The 15,250-nt window shown below is 39.9% G+C and overlaps 1 protein-coding gene across 10 annotated transcripts in view; it reads left to right on the forward strand.

Annotated features, from left to right (window-relative positions):
- The window catches only part of grip2b (glutamate receptor interacting protein 2b), a 390,622-nt gene that overhangs the window by 178,330 nt on the left and 197,042 nt on the right, over positions 1 to 15,250 (forward strand). Inside the window, exon 1 of one of the 10 annotated variants that reach the window (XM_051948470.1) lies at positions 8,306 to 8,819. The exons of 8 other annotated variants lie outside the window; for them this stretch is intronic. In XM_051948470.1, coding sequence (XP_051804430.1) covers positions 8,765 to 8,819 — 55 coding nt within the window. In that variant the 5' untranslated portion in view covers positions 8,306 to 8,764. Of the gene's footprint in view, positions 1 to 8,305; positions 8,820 to 15,250 lie in introns of those variants that run through there. One more of the 10 variants, XM_051948472.1, reaches the window with a different exon arrangement.

Here is a 15,250-nt window from a genome sequence, read left to right on the forward strand (position 1 = left end):
TCCATATTGGTCTGTAATCGAACTCTGACCCCTCTTCCAACTACAATATAAACCCAAAGATCAGAGAGAATCCTCAGAACTGATGCTGGTATTGCTTGCATGTACTGCTGCTCTGTCAGTGTCACTTCCCCTGAAACCAGTAAACTTTACTCACAACCTAACTCATCCGAGTCTCCAGTGCGTCTCTCTGCATCTTCTCCCGACTTCGCTTAACTTCCACAACAGGATGAAGTGTAAGCTTTTACAACATGTAGACACAAAGCCCACTGGCTGTTTTTCTATTGGCCGCAAGAGTGAACACAACAATCTTCATGCACTTCCAGTATCTGAGGACGATAAATTGGATTACTTTCATGACTGATGATGGTGTCACCACAGCAGTTGGGAACTCTTTGTGTGGCTTGTGTGACTAGCATTACCATTAGCTTTGATTGTATAGCCACATGTCAAAGCTCTGTGGAAACTGTAAAGCTGCGGGACATTCAAAGATGGTGGCAACTTTAAGACCAATTTGAAACCAGAAACCAAAGATCAGTGGGGTTATTGTATCTTCATGCCTGTTGCGCTTCAATGCAATCGAAACTCAGTTGCTGTCAACATCTGTTTGCTTCTCCCCTGCTCTCTGTGCTCACATTTACTGTGTTTTATTACTTCCAAATTCCCAATAAAGCTGGTCTCATTTACATATTTCCATGTTTCTGACTGAAAAAAGTGACTGAAATGCAGCCAATTAGGGCAGCGTGTTAATCAGCGGTCATGTCAGAGCCATTTACAAGCTGCTCCTCTGCCCCATTGAAATACTGAATTTATCTCCACAGCAATGTCTGACAAACTCACCAAACACGAGATAAATATAACAATGATGCAATGAATTTGATATTTTTGCAATACAGGGTTCTTGTCTCAGTCATTTGCATCAGTGTCGGTTGCCATATGGTCATTTTATTTGCACTACATTATCAATCATAGATGCAGAGAGAGTCTTCTTCCTGAAGGGGGCGTGGACAATAGTAGCTTACTTGCATTTAAAGCCACAAACACTGAAGCAGCCTGTTTAGAACCAATACAGTCATGGTAAAATTAACTGTCCTTGCAGTATCATGAGCTGAAAAAATTGACAGAAACACTGAGGCTTTAATTAGTTGAAAAGTTGCAGAATATGGGACCTTTAAAATGCATGTACATAAAAAAATATGATTCAGTACACTTTAGTGTGCATATGAATGATGCAAAACCTCTACCTTCCTATGTATACCATATTAAAAACAGGAGGATGCATATGTTTTTGTGCATTTATGGGTATACTGGGTCTGTGTGGGTGTGTGGGTGTGTGCGTGCATATGTGTATTTGACACAGAAGATTAGGCTTATGAGGGCAGAGCAAAGCTAATCCAGCCATAGCGCTCATTCTCCGTTGCCTTATACGGACCCCACATGATAGTTTGGTTCTCTGTGTGTGTGCACATGTGTTTGTGTGTGTGCACGTGTGTGTGTGCTGGGTTTGTAATGGAATGAGGGCAATCGTACTAGTTGACTGATAGAAAAAAAAAAAAAAAAAAAAAAGCTCATTAAGTTTTAAGGGGAGCGAAGAGCTTCAATTAAACTCCATCACAACAGATTGTAAAGGGAACGTTATTACCCCGTGATAATCAATAAACTAAACGCAGCATGTAAACTTGTGATTACACACTCAGTAGTTTTACTATTGTGTCTTTTTGTTCATTGTGAGGTTTCACCTTGTTTTAATGTTTCTTTCTGCCCATGCTGAGCTAATTACTGTTCTTTCTCTGCATTGCACTTGTTGTCATTTACATTTACGTTTGCTCACATTTTTTTTTCTTTTCGTCTCATCAACAATTTACATGTTGTTGTGATGTATTTTTGATGGGGTTCTGTGACATATTTTGCTTTCCTTTTGTTTCATTTTGTTTAATGATTTTGTGCTCATTTTGCATTGCAATTTGGACCCTTTTGTTGCCTCGTTTTGTCGTTTAAGTTTAATTTTGGGGGGTGTTTTGCCTTATATTTTGATTGTATTACGTTGTATCTTGGCTTTTTTGTCTCTCTTTTTTTTTTTTTTTGGCTGTTAAACCTCTTGTTGGTTGTTTCCATTTGAATTTGGTTGTTCTGTCTTGCTTTGGTTGCTATACTTGTTTTTCTAGTTGCCCTACATTTTGATTGTATTGCATCTTATTGTGGTTAATTTCTGTCTCATTTCATTTGTTTTACACCTTTTCGAGGCTCTTCGGCATTCTATTTTAATAGGTTATTTTGGCTCTTTTGTGGTTATTTTTTTTCTTGTTTTGGTTAACTTACATGATTTTTTGCTTATTTTACATGGCGTTTTGGTCACTTTTTGCCTTGTTTTGGTTGTTTTACTCCTTTTTTGGTTATCTTTTCTTGCTTTGGTTACTGTAAATGTTTTTTTTTAGTTGTTTTGTCTGACATTTTGACTGTTTTGCATCTTTTCATAGTTGTTTAGCGTCACATTTTAATTATTTTATGTCTTTCCGTGGTTATTTTGGGTCTTTTGTGGGTTTTTTGTATCTTGTTTTGGTTAATTTATATGATTTTGTATATTTTTAATTTTATAGTTTGGTCCCTTTTTTGCCTTGTTTTGCTCATTTTATATCTTTTTTTTAATGCTTTGCATCATATTTTGGTTGTTTCATCTCTTCATATAACTTCCATTCTCATTTTCCACAGCATTTTGGTCATTTTACATTTTTTTGTGCTTTCTTCTCCTCTTTGTGTTTTGTTAGCATTTAACTGTGATTGCTTTGCCTTGTTTCGGGCATGGTTTCTGTGCTTTTTTGTTAAGCTCATGGCCACTGAGGATGAATGGATAACAATGGATTCCAATAGCCTGCGGTGAGCAGATTAAAAATGTCAAAGGGGAAGCAATTTTGTTGAAGAAAGTGGTTTCATTTTGATTGCAGCTCTTTTTTTTAACTATTCACTTGTTCCATTTCCTTTATATTTCATATTTTTTAACTTTTGTACCCAGCTTTTGAATTTCACAGGAAGTTGCCTTTTCATTTCCACTTTGAGGCATAATTGTTGTCCGCTGAGCGTTTGATTCTAAAAAATCACACGTTACACACATTTGCGAGCCAGCTGTGGCTTTAAGTATAGAACAGGAACCCTCTGCTGGTTAGCTGCCAGGCTGCCTCTTATTATAACTGCCAGAACCAGGATTTGGCTGCTGAGTGGAGGATTTTCGTAACACTGCAAAAATCAATGTTTTTATTCTCCACTTGTTGCATAAACCATGCTGTGGACTCCAGGTCGCATTCACTTAGTGATTTTTTTTTTTTTTTTTTTTTTATTCTGTGCTTGTCTGATAGAGTGAACAGAACATGCTAAGACTGAACTTTACAAAAGGAGCACTTTGCAACCACAGTTTTCTAAAGGACTCCATAAACCATGAAGAACAAACAGTGTTTTGCTGAGATGCTGTATAACATAGCAGTATCCTTGGACTGCAGGTGCAGCCGCCAAAGTATCCAAACTAGTTTCAAAAAGTAGGTTTTATTTGTTAAAATGTGCTAAATTGAACGTACCCAGGCTGATGGTAATGTGTGTAACCCAGCACACATTTATATTTCCACATTGAGCAGCCACATCGGCTCCTTGCGATACTCTGTGGACTGTGCTGTTGTGATGATTTATTAAACGAGCTTTGGACTGTATGTTCCTGCTTTCCACATTGACATTGTGTGTGCCAATTTAAATTGTTCCTGCAGTCACGGGGATGTGAGATTTTATCCGAGCGTATCTTTACCAAGTGGTTTCAGTTACCTAAAAGCAACATAACTGAACCTCAACTATAAATGCAGCATTTCGACTTCACTCCATTTTCACTCTTCTGTTTAGACTCTGTAATTCGTTATCACGCTTTTTCTTTTTCTTTTTTTCTTCTCCCTTTGTCCCCCTCAGCCAATATAATATTTAGCGTGTGTGCTGTTATTATCGAGGCAGATGTGTGGGTGTATTCTTTGCCTGCAATTTTCTGAGGATGTGCACGGAACTGACAGACAATATCTGTTTGTGTGTCAATAAGACGGAGAAAAAGACAGTCCAGAACTCTCCCTTTTGTGAGTTTAATGCAGGATTTGGATTCGTTATCACTTTGATTACTGTTTAAGGTTTATTTTTATGAGTGTGCACTCATGTGTGATTACAGAGATGCAGTCTGTGTGCACGTGTACAATTAGGTGCAGGATGGTCCCAAGGAATGTGAGAGAGATGGAAGATCATAAATATTGATCAGCCTCTCTGTTGATGATAGATGGAAATGCCAAAATCTCCCTCAGGGTGCTGCAGCAAGCTCCTTTAGGTCAGGTTTTTCCTCTTCTGCTCTGTTTCGTACTCTGTTTACTTGGATTGTTGGTTTTAGGGCAGGTAATGTTGAAGCCAATGGGGAAGGCTGTCGAGATGCAGTGCACCTGATGGATACAAGATGCGTATCTGAGAGAAACTCACAAAAATATGGTTTGCTTCTCTTGAGTCTTTATCACAGATTACACTTTACTGTGCTAAGAAAAGATACTATCTGTAATGAAGGCTATATATGCAGCATAATGTCATTTTGTGGCTGGAATGGATGATAGATCGTTTACTTGCTGAAGTGTTTCCACTGACTGCGGACTGTTTGTTTAACAGACCAATAATTTGCTGTTAAGTCGTTCCATTAATGAGCCTCGATGGAGCTGTGTGAAGTGTGTTTTGGCTCATTTATAATTTAAATGGGAGTGTTCCACGGCATTACACGACACATAAAAGTGCATCACAACAAGCAACTTAACAAAATGCCATTCTTCCCTGGTGCACTTCCTGACTGATTGAGCTCAACATCTGACAACTCGACGCCTGCGTTTTCCCCATTTCTCCGTGTTTGTACGCTCCAGTGTTTGCTCAGCGCTAAAATATTCTTTTCATTTTAAAATGGCAGAAGTGAGTTTTGATGCATTTAGATTTGAGCCAAACCCATCGAGAATTAACACAGAAATGTCTGAGCAGCTTTTTAATTCCGCTCACACGTGACTGCAGCCAAACTATGTAGGCCACTTTCTCTTGATCTCTGCAAATTTCAAACGAGAGTTACATATGTAAGCACTCACAGTGCTCGGTAAAGGTTAGGGAAGGATTCAGTTTAATAAAGAAGAGAAGTCCACAGTATTTTTTTTTTTTTTTTGCTGAAGTATAATCCTTCCCCAACCTTGACAAAGGGATTTTGTTGCCTAAAAACAACCCTAAATGAGACACTGGGGTCAAAGTCTTGAGGTTTTTACACTATCCACCTAAAAAAAAACGCAACTAGAACAAACTAGAACATCACTGAGAGCACAGTACTCTGCCATAGCTGTTCGTTCCCCCATATGGTATTGCCAAAAATGCAGCCCCTCCTTTTTTTTTTTTTAGAAATGCAACATTTGTTTATTAGTTCCTGGTGATCAGAAATCACAGCAACATAGAATGTGGCCATTTATTAGAGATGTACAAACAAACAAAATGACCTGAGCACAGGCGTGTGTTATGCATGTGTACGTTATGTACGGATACCAAATCGTGTGACCAAAATATGTAGCTGGCGGCAGGAATTGATGGGACTTGAAAACACCCACACAATTTAATCAATTGTTCCTTGTGTCATTTCCGCCGGATAAGTCCCGGTCAGTCCACAGAGATGGATTTGTAGTAGGCTCCCAATCATGTGCTCGTCAGCAGGCAGCTGATGTAGTGTTCACTTATAGTCATAGTTACAGTTGTGCTAGCTCATAATGACACAGAAATCTTTAACAAATTTGTGGATCCAGACTATAAGCAGCATCACTGCCAAAATCAAATGAGATGTTCCCCGTGTCATTTCTGACCTTCCATGAAAATTTCATCCAAATCTGTTCTTGAGTAAAGTTACTAACAGACGGACAAAGCACCGCCGATCATCACAGAACTCTGCCGCATTACTTGGTGGAGTAAAAATACTGCTTCGAAACGAGATCAACTTTCACCAAACTTTTTCAAGGAGACACAGTTGCAACATGTACTCTTGTGTCAGTTTATTAGGCAAACTCAGTAATAACTATGTTTCACTGAGGTTGCAATGTTCAGATTTTTACTCTGTCAAGAAACACAGTGGAGTTACGTGATGATGGGCGTACGGATGTTGGTTAATCTATCCTTCTGTCTGTGTTCAACATTAATCAAAAATGGAATAACGGATTTGGATGAAATTTTCAGGGAAGGTCAGAAATGACACAAGGACTAACTGATTCGATTTTGGCAGTGATGCAGCTTATAGTCTGGATCCACGGATTTGTTGAAGATTCCTGTATCATTGTGAGATAGTGGCATGGCGTCACTGTAACCATGACAACAAGTGAACACTACATCAGCTGCCTGCTGACGATCACATGATTGTGATCCTACTACAAATCCACCACTGCAGACATATCCTTGAGAAATCATACAAGGATTGAGCAGCCTCGACAGAGTACTGCGCTCGCTTTCTTGTCTTTAAGCTGTTTTTGAGAGGTTTTGCTTCAACTTCATGGTCAGTTTGAAGGCTGCAGTTCATGGTGCTGTTGAATTGTGTTGCTTTCTTTTTTTTTCTCGCCATTTATATCACAAGGTGTTTGGGCTACACAGTGCAAATTCTGTTCAAGTTGAAACGCCATGTCTTCATTCTCTTCACTGTTGCCTTTGATGGCACTATTGAACAAGAAAATGTTGGTTTTCAAAAGGTTGTATTAAATCACTGACAATAGTATATAACCATTTTGTTGGCCAGCCATTTAGAAGATTTGAAGAGGCATGTGTTCTTTCATGTTGAATAGCCTCAATGCAATCCTGGCAGGAACTGCATTAATCAGCCAAATGACTAAGTATCATATTTTCCTGGCGAGAATCTCTGATTGATTTTGAATAATTACAATGAAAAGCAGAAGGAACCACAGAGCCTAAAATCACGAGTCTTAATAAAGAAAAAAAAAACAGGCTTCAAATACAGATTTAATATAAAAGCAAAGCATGAAGAGGGACAAAAATGTTATTTTTCTCCCCTTTCTTGTGGTTAATCTCTAAATATACAATAACTCGGTTGGGAAATACACATGCTGTACCTAAAATAGCCTGTTGCTATGTGGGTGTCAGTCCACTCACTGTAAGACTCAGCCGACTCCTTCAACTTTTTCAGCATTTTCAGGCCAACCTCTGCTGCTTCCCCGCAGCGCTCCGGAGGATGTATCGATTCATTGGTTTGTTGAAATTCTGAACGTTATTTGCAAAGAGCATAATGGAAACGACTTAAATAAGGCAGCAATCCCTTCAAATGCTTCACCTCTTCTGATTTTTTATTTCCCCCCGTTCATCCTCTTCGCTCTGCCATTAGCCTTTACCTGTCATGTCTCCTTTTCCACCTCTCATCTGTCCCCCTTTTCATCCTCCCCTCTTCTGAGGACTGTAATCTGCGTCTCCCCCTCGCATGACACGCCGCAACTAAACTGCTTTACTCTCCTCTCTTTCATCCTTCCTTCCTTGTTTTTCCACCTTGTGTCCGCGCTTTCTTTCTCTTCCGAATGTTCTGCCTCGTCAGATGCTCTCCTGACTTCCTCCTCCATTTCTCAACTCCATCATCTCCTCTTTCAACACCTCGTACTTCTCCTCATCCATCTATTCCCTCTCTCTCTCTCTCTGCTGAGCCCAGGCGTTTGCAGCTTTGATCTCCCTGTCATTTTGCTATAGCTTACCCTCCAACCCCTCTCCACCGCCTCAACTTGCGTTACCATGACGCTGGGAATGGCGGGGAGACCTCCGTGGAGTGCAGGGATGATGGTGTAGGGTGAACGAGAGGGATGTGAGGCTGCACGAGATGAATTTTGGAGCAATGAAAGGTTAAACTGACTGCAGAAAGAGCGACTGGGGAGATTAGGGCTGGGAGGCGAGCAGAGAAACATAGAGATGGATCATGTTTTATTAATGCTAAAGACTGATTTCATTTTAGTGCAGGTGGGAAACAAAGAGAAGAAAGGAACATGCTCGCTTCTGTGGATCGAGATGTTAAGAGTTCATCTCACGGTTGGAAAGATATTTTACCAAAAGCAAGAAAAATGGACTTTAGATGTCATGTCAGAGGGTTACTGGGGCAAGTGTCATGAAATCTTGTAGCGCTTGATGAGATATTGCAAAAGTGGTTGGCCGAGATGCACTGAACGGCGACGAAAAGCCCAAGAAAAAGAAAAAAAATGGTTGCATTGTTCTTCCAAGAGAGCGGATGAGAATCTAAAAGTCTGAGTGATTTTAAAAAGAAGGGAAGGTTCAGAAGGAAATACGAGATGGCACGCTGGAGGAGAAAGAGGATGGGAGTTAACATCCAAACACAGAGGGAGAAAATGAGTGAGAGTGAGAGGGAAGGAGGCAGCTTAATTTCACACTACTTCCCACACAGAAAGAGAGAGAGACAACAAGAGTGAGAGACAGGGGTGAAAGATGCAGAGAGAGAGAAGAGGGGAGGACTGTGTAATCACTGGAAGAGGACTCGCTGGCTCTCTCCTCTCTTTCCTCTCTTCGCCATGTGACCGGCCGGAGCTCCAACGCCGCTCTCTTTCACTCTCTCCCTCTTTCCATCCTTCCCTTCACTCGGCTCACACTATGTCTGACTGAGGAAGAAGTAGAAGAAGGAGGAGGAGGAAGGAGAGGAAGAAAGCAGGAAGAAGATAAAGAGACAAAGAAGAAGAAGAAAAAGAAAGGAGAGAGAGGGAGGATGTTCTCCGTTTCGCTTAAGTGCCGCTTAGGGGTCATCAGACGGCGAATCAAGGGTACAGTGTGTGTGTTTGTGTGTTTGCTAGAGAGCGCTCTGGGTGCCAACTGTACGCTACTATGTGTGTGAAAGTGGTTTTTGATGCTTGTTTGATCGCATCTTTCATGTGTGTCATGTTTAATGCAGTCACATGGAAGTGTGTGCACAGTTTGTCGCGACTCTACTGTGGATTTTTGGGTGTTTTATGTGCTTCAGGTGTAACTGGTGCATGATACTGCCCTTCTCCTGTTGTTACCTTCTCAAATGTCCTCCTTCTTCTTCCCCATCTTCACTTTTCTCAGCCTCCACTTTACTAGCGTTGCTTTAAATGCTTCACATCCACTGGAAGCCGCACAAACTTAGACTGAAAGATTCATTTTCCTCTCAGCAAGTCGATTTGATTTTTCTGGATGTGAGTAAGCAAAGTGTGTAGGATGATTTGTTTCTGGGCAGGGATGTGAGCTTCATGTAAATCACATGGAAACAGTAGTTTGGATCAAGTGTAGGCACTGATTTCGAGCAAATGTAATCATAGAAAGGGGTGTTTGATGTCTTCTGAACTTAAATTTCTCTGATAAAGGGGCAGAAAAGTAGCTTAAATCAGTTAAGTGAAGGGGGAGGTGTGTTTCAGTGCAGGTTTATTAGGCGATAACCCAAACCTGGTAGAAGATTGTCTGTCTTTGTTAAACCTTTCATCTTTGGTTTTAACTTGACTAACATCTCTGATAACAGTGTTGACTTTGAATTAGCCTCTTTTTTAACTTTGGCACATTGGTTGTAGTGTCATTCTCGAAGATTTCCATTCATCTAAATGCCTGTCAAATCACTATTTATTTCCAAATGAGGTAGTGCAATGGTGATTGAGTCTATAGCTGATGACAGCATTGCAATATTTATCTATTTACACAAATGCCAGCTCGGTGTTTGCAGTGACATTTCCAGGAAAAGTGCTGCAATAAGTTTGCCTCTGCTGCAGCATCACATTCAAAACATTTAACTGATGAAACGCGAGTTGGCGTTTGTTATAAAATGGTGACTGTAATGAGCCGTCCATCAAAAACGCGGCTACCAAACCAGACAGGGGGTCATATTGAGGGCACTTTTCGACAGTTTGAGATATTACAGGGGCTGATGGAAGAAGAAAGAGCAGCCACGCGGTCGGGTGTTAGATGAAGAGCTGCAGGCGACAAGCCCGCACACCTACAACTTCTCAGCAAAGGTAACTTTCTGTTTGCAGACTCGCGTTGTGCGCGGCATAAAATCACATCACAGTTGCTCCCAGCGTGGTGGGGAAAAAAAGGCCAATTATTGCCTGGCTTCTTCGATAGTTTGTTTTGCCGCCCTGAGGACTGAAATCTTCGACACTGCCATTTTAATCTGTATTGTGCTTGGTTTCAAATGGTTTCCGTTTTATTTTTTTAAGAGTGAGAATGCTGTATCGTGAGCAGTTATCGTGCACATCTTGCTCGCTGAGACAAGCTCAACAGTTTATGATGGAAAGTGATGGACGTAATGGTGACAGCTAGAGTGAGAGAGAGACAGAAAGAGGGAGAGGAGGAGACGGCAGCTCACCCTGGATGAGTGTCAGTTCATAAACTTTTATGATCGCTGTATATAAAGTTCATGGCTCCTCTTTTATTCCAACGATAAACAAGGTTGTAATTTGTAAAGTTGCACGTGTCTGTTACCAAGAAAAATCTGAAAAAACATATTATAGAAATCTTACACATGAATGCATGAAACACAGTTTTAATCTACAGACAGACAACACCCAGAACTTACCTTTGCTTTAATAGTTATTGTAAACTATTCTTATGAAAGTACAGAATTTCCTGCTCAGGTTTTCTCATTTTTTAGATTTGAACCAGCATCTTTCCAGTCCCACTGCAGCCAGTAAAGTCGAGAGCGCATTTTATATTTCTGAGGGCACTTACTGTTCAGATTCAAGCAGCACAACTGATTAGGTCAAAATAAACCAGGTTCTGTTGCTTCTTAGTCAGTTGAGAAAAATAATCCTTCTTGTGAAGTTCACCACACTCTGCTGCAGTTTCTTCTCCTCCAGCTCTTTCTGCGTTGTTGCCCACATCTCTGCACCACTTTCACAGTGTAGTGTTGTCCTGCTCATGTCTTTCACTTTTCAATGCAAAAAAGGAATAAATGATGCTATTCTATGCATTCATTCATGCCTCTATTTACCCTTTAATGTGCCAAAAAGGCTTCAATCATCTTTATTCCTAAACTTTTAGTGTATCATCTCTGTGTTTCTCGTGCACCACAGTACCTGAGCCTCATCTCAGCATCACTTTCTCATTACAATAGTGTTTTCCTGCTCATTTCTGTCACTTTTCAATACAAAAAAAGGCATAAACAATGGTATTTTATGCTTTCAGTCATTCAATACATGCCTCTATTACCTTTAAAGGCTTCAATCATCTTGATTTCTATACTTCCAGTGTGTTATTTCTGTCTCTAGTGCACCACAGTACTTGAGCCTCAAATCTGCACCACTTTCTCATTACTATGTAGTGTTTTCCTGCTCAGGTATTTGCCTTTTCAATGCAAAAAAAAATCACAAAAAATGTTCTTTGACACTCTGTGTATTCCATCCTTTCATACACGCATTTATTTACCTTTAAATGCGACAAAAAAGGCTTCAATCGTGATTTCTCAACTTCCAGTGTGTCATTTCTATGTTTCTAGTGCACCACATGCTGGAGTGTACCTGAGTGCCATCTCTGCAGCAGAGGTCTGCCGTGTGTGATGTTTCATGTAGGACACAGTGTGGGGATGAGTTCCTTTTTATGTTTATGTGTTGGTGTGTGTGAGATGGAGAGAGAGTGAGATACATGGTTAGTTGCCAGTGGAGCTCTGGGCCAGTTTGTTGTGTGTATGTTGTTGTTATGTGTGTCGAAGATTGATCTTCAAATCTGGGCGAGCTGTTGGGACCACTAAATTCTCCCTCACTGTGTGTGCTGACTGACTTTCATTATAAATGAGGCCACGGCTCGCAGTATGTGGTATGTTGTGTGTGTGTGTGTTTATGAGGCGGAAAGAGCAGGTGAGGTGAGCGGTGGATCTGTACTGCCTCTGTGAAAGGTGCTGGACATGTCCGTGTGCACGTAAGTGAGAAATATGTCATTAAACACTGAATGTGCATGTGTGTGCTTGGATGGATGTTTATTCTCAGTGGAGAAAAAACTCTGCAACAGAGGATGTGGCTGGAAGCTGCAGCCGAATACAAATCATCCCTCATCTCACTTTCCACTGTTCAGCATTTCTGTGACATCTACCAGTCACTGCTTAGCATTTCCTCAAATCCAATTTTTCTTTTTCCCCAAGACCTGATTGATACATTACTGCTATATAAATTTCCAGCTGACTGCTCCAACAATAGCTCGTGTTTAATCTGAATTTCCTCTCTGCTTGAGTTTTATTTCATGCAAAGGGCAAGGGGGGAAAAAAGGACTTTCATACACTACCAGTCAAAAGTTTGGACACACCTTCTCATTCAATGTTTTTTCTTCATTTTTACTATTTTCTACATTGTAGACAGATACTGAAGACATCAAAACGATGAAGCGAGATATGTGGGATTATGCAGCAAACAAACAATTTTGAGATAACTCTAAATATGTTTGATATTTTGGATTCCTCAAAGTAGCAACCCTTTCCTTTCGTGACAGCTTTGCACACTCTTGATATTCTCTCCATGAGGTAGAACCTGAAATGGTTTCACTTCACAGGTGTACCTTGTCAAAGTTAATTTGTGGAATTTCTCACCTTCTTAATGGGGTTGGGACCATCAGTTGTGTTGCACAGAAGTCAGGTTGGTGCACAGTTGACAGCCCTATTTGACAGCTGTTAGAATCTATATCATGGTAAGAATCGGTCAGGTAAGTAAAGAGAAACAACAGTCCATCATTACTGGAAAAGCAATGACTCTAAGCACACCTCCAGGCTTTGATGACCTGGCCTCCACAGCCACCCGGCCTAAACCCAGTCGAGATGGTTTGGCATGAGATGGACCGCAGAGTGAAGGCAAAAAGGGCCAACTAGTGCTCAGCATCTCTGGGAACTCCTTCAAGACTGTTGGAAAATCAGTTCAGGTTCTACCTCATTAGGCTCCTCCAGAGAATGCCAAGAGCGTGCAAAGCAGTGAACAAAGCAAAGGGTGGTTATTTAGAAGAATTTAAAATATAAAACATGTTCTGACTTATTTAACACTTTTCATATGTGTTTATTCGTAGTTTTGATACCTTCAGTGAGAACCTACAGTGTCATGAAAATAAAGAAAATCGATTAAATGAGAAGGTGTGTCCAAACTTTTGACTATCAGTGTATTTGATGAATAAATATCAAGCTGCCACCAGCAGAGAGCTCGTGTAGCTTAGCATAAAGACTGGCAACGAGCAACCAGCTCCCTATAAAAGTTAGGAAGCTACAGTACAAACATTTAAAATTCAATTAGACTGATTCAGTTCAATTGTATTCATATAGCACTAGTTCATAACATAATTAATCTCAAAAAAACTTTACGTAATCATTTAAAAATCTTAATATATTGGATTATTTAAACCAAGACCATCTACATGTACAGGTCTACATAGTGGTATGAACAGTCAAAACAGTATAAACAGCAAAAAAAAAAAAAAGGTGTAAACCGTATAAACAGCTTAGACAGTATGACCAATATGAACAGCAGCAACAAAGTAAATAGTGTTGACACTACAGTGAGCATTATAGAGAGAAATCCAACAAATCCAATAATTTTCTTTGAGAAAAGTGCTTTATGTCTGTTGGAAATAAAAACTCAATTTTAACAAAATATTTTAACAATTAAAGCATGTTAATTTCATGTATTTACATGCATTTCTATTATTTATTTTGGGGAAATTTTAGCTATTTGCTAAAACAACAAGCTTTTTTATATAACTGACACTTCAATATGGGTAGAGTAATTCTCTCAAGTCATCTAATATTTACCTTTAACTATTTAATTCTCTTATTTTTAAAAAATACGAACTTTTAATCTTCAGTCTTTTTCTCTAATCTTTAAACTGCCAAATTTCTTTGTCTGGTATGTGTCCTAATCAAGTAATTATTCATTTAACTTATTGTCATTTTTACTATTTATTTTATTTGACAGCTCTGCCTTGTGGCCTTATATTTTGCTTGATTTTCTCTGTATTGCATGTTTTGACCCTCAAAGCACCTTGTGAATGCCGTTCTTAAGGTTGCTATATAAATAAAGTATTATAAAATTGGACTCTTAAACACATTCATATTGTCAGTCCATATAGGTTTATTCAACACCTTAGAAATAACCAAAAATACATCTATATTTTAATCAAGATGCAAGTTTCCATTTTGGAATAATATACTCACTTTTTCAAACTTATTTTCTGAAGCTAAAGAAACTAGCGGATTGTTTTAAGCCAACTTGACAGGAGTTAGCATTTAGCGTAGCTCCCATGAACTTGCTGAAGTGTCGCTTCTGAGCTCTAAACTGAGCTGCTCTGCTCTAACAGCGATAAAACGTATTAATCTGAAGGACTCCGTTGTTTGAAATGAGAAAGGTGTGCTCAGCAAACTTTTCCTGGGTAAAATAAATAAAGCTGAGACGGCTCGTGTGGAAAACTCCCACGAGGAGGATTCCTCACTTAGCAGGAGGTGCAGAAATCAATAGAGCAGACGCGTCCCTGGGTGCATTAGATAAGAGGCTCGTACGATTCAGACAGCCGAAGCTCTGCAATTTATCTAAATGAGCATCCTGCTCAGCCTCTTGTTATTCATCACACTCCTCAGTCATGTATGATCATATCACTGCCGCATGAGTGTTTGATGTATCTGCAGCTGCACGCTGCCAAGCGCTGACTTCATATTTATGTTCAGTTGAGGAACCATTTGGAACAATGGGCTATAAATATGCCCTCATTCTGGTGTTAAAGTCACATGATGCAACGGATTTACCTTCAAATAAGAGATTAGTATTATTTTAATGGCCTGCTGGGATGTGGTAGGGAGAATGGCTCCTCTCTCGTTTCCACTAATTGCCCCAAATGCCTGTTTTTGGCACTTTGTAACTTGAGTATCAGGCACAATCTCCTGCAAGAAGTCTGTAACACTTCTCAGCACCACAACTGTGGTTTTTCAGGGAGCTGTGAGAAGAAACTTGCTCAGTATTCTCAGTACGCACATTAGCTTAATGATTCTCACTATGGAAATCATGGCAAACACCAAGAGACCAAAAGGGATGAAGTTAAGAAGAGAAACGGAGAGTGTGACTGAGCTGAAGGTCAAACTAGAATAAATCTCATGCTGGCTTTAGCTGTTAGCTGGAGCTTTGCACAATAAAAGGTAGCTGCTGGATTAGTAAATGATATTGGCGGGCTTGCTGTCCTTGTTGCACTTGTTTGATATTTGAATGCAAAATTCTCCACTTTGAAATGG

Source organism: Acanthochromis polyacanthus, chromosome 5 (genome assembly GCF_021347895.1).
Source record: "Acanthochromis polyacanthus isolate Apoly-LR-REF ecotype Palm Island chromosome 5, KAUST_Apoly_ChrSc, whole genome shotgun sequence".
NCBI classification, from domain to species: Eukaryota; Metazoa; Chordata; class Actinopteri; family Pomacentridae; genus Acanthochromis; species Acanthochromis polyacanthus.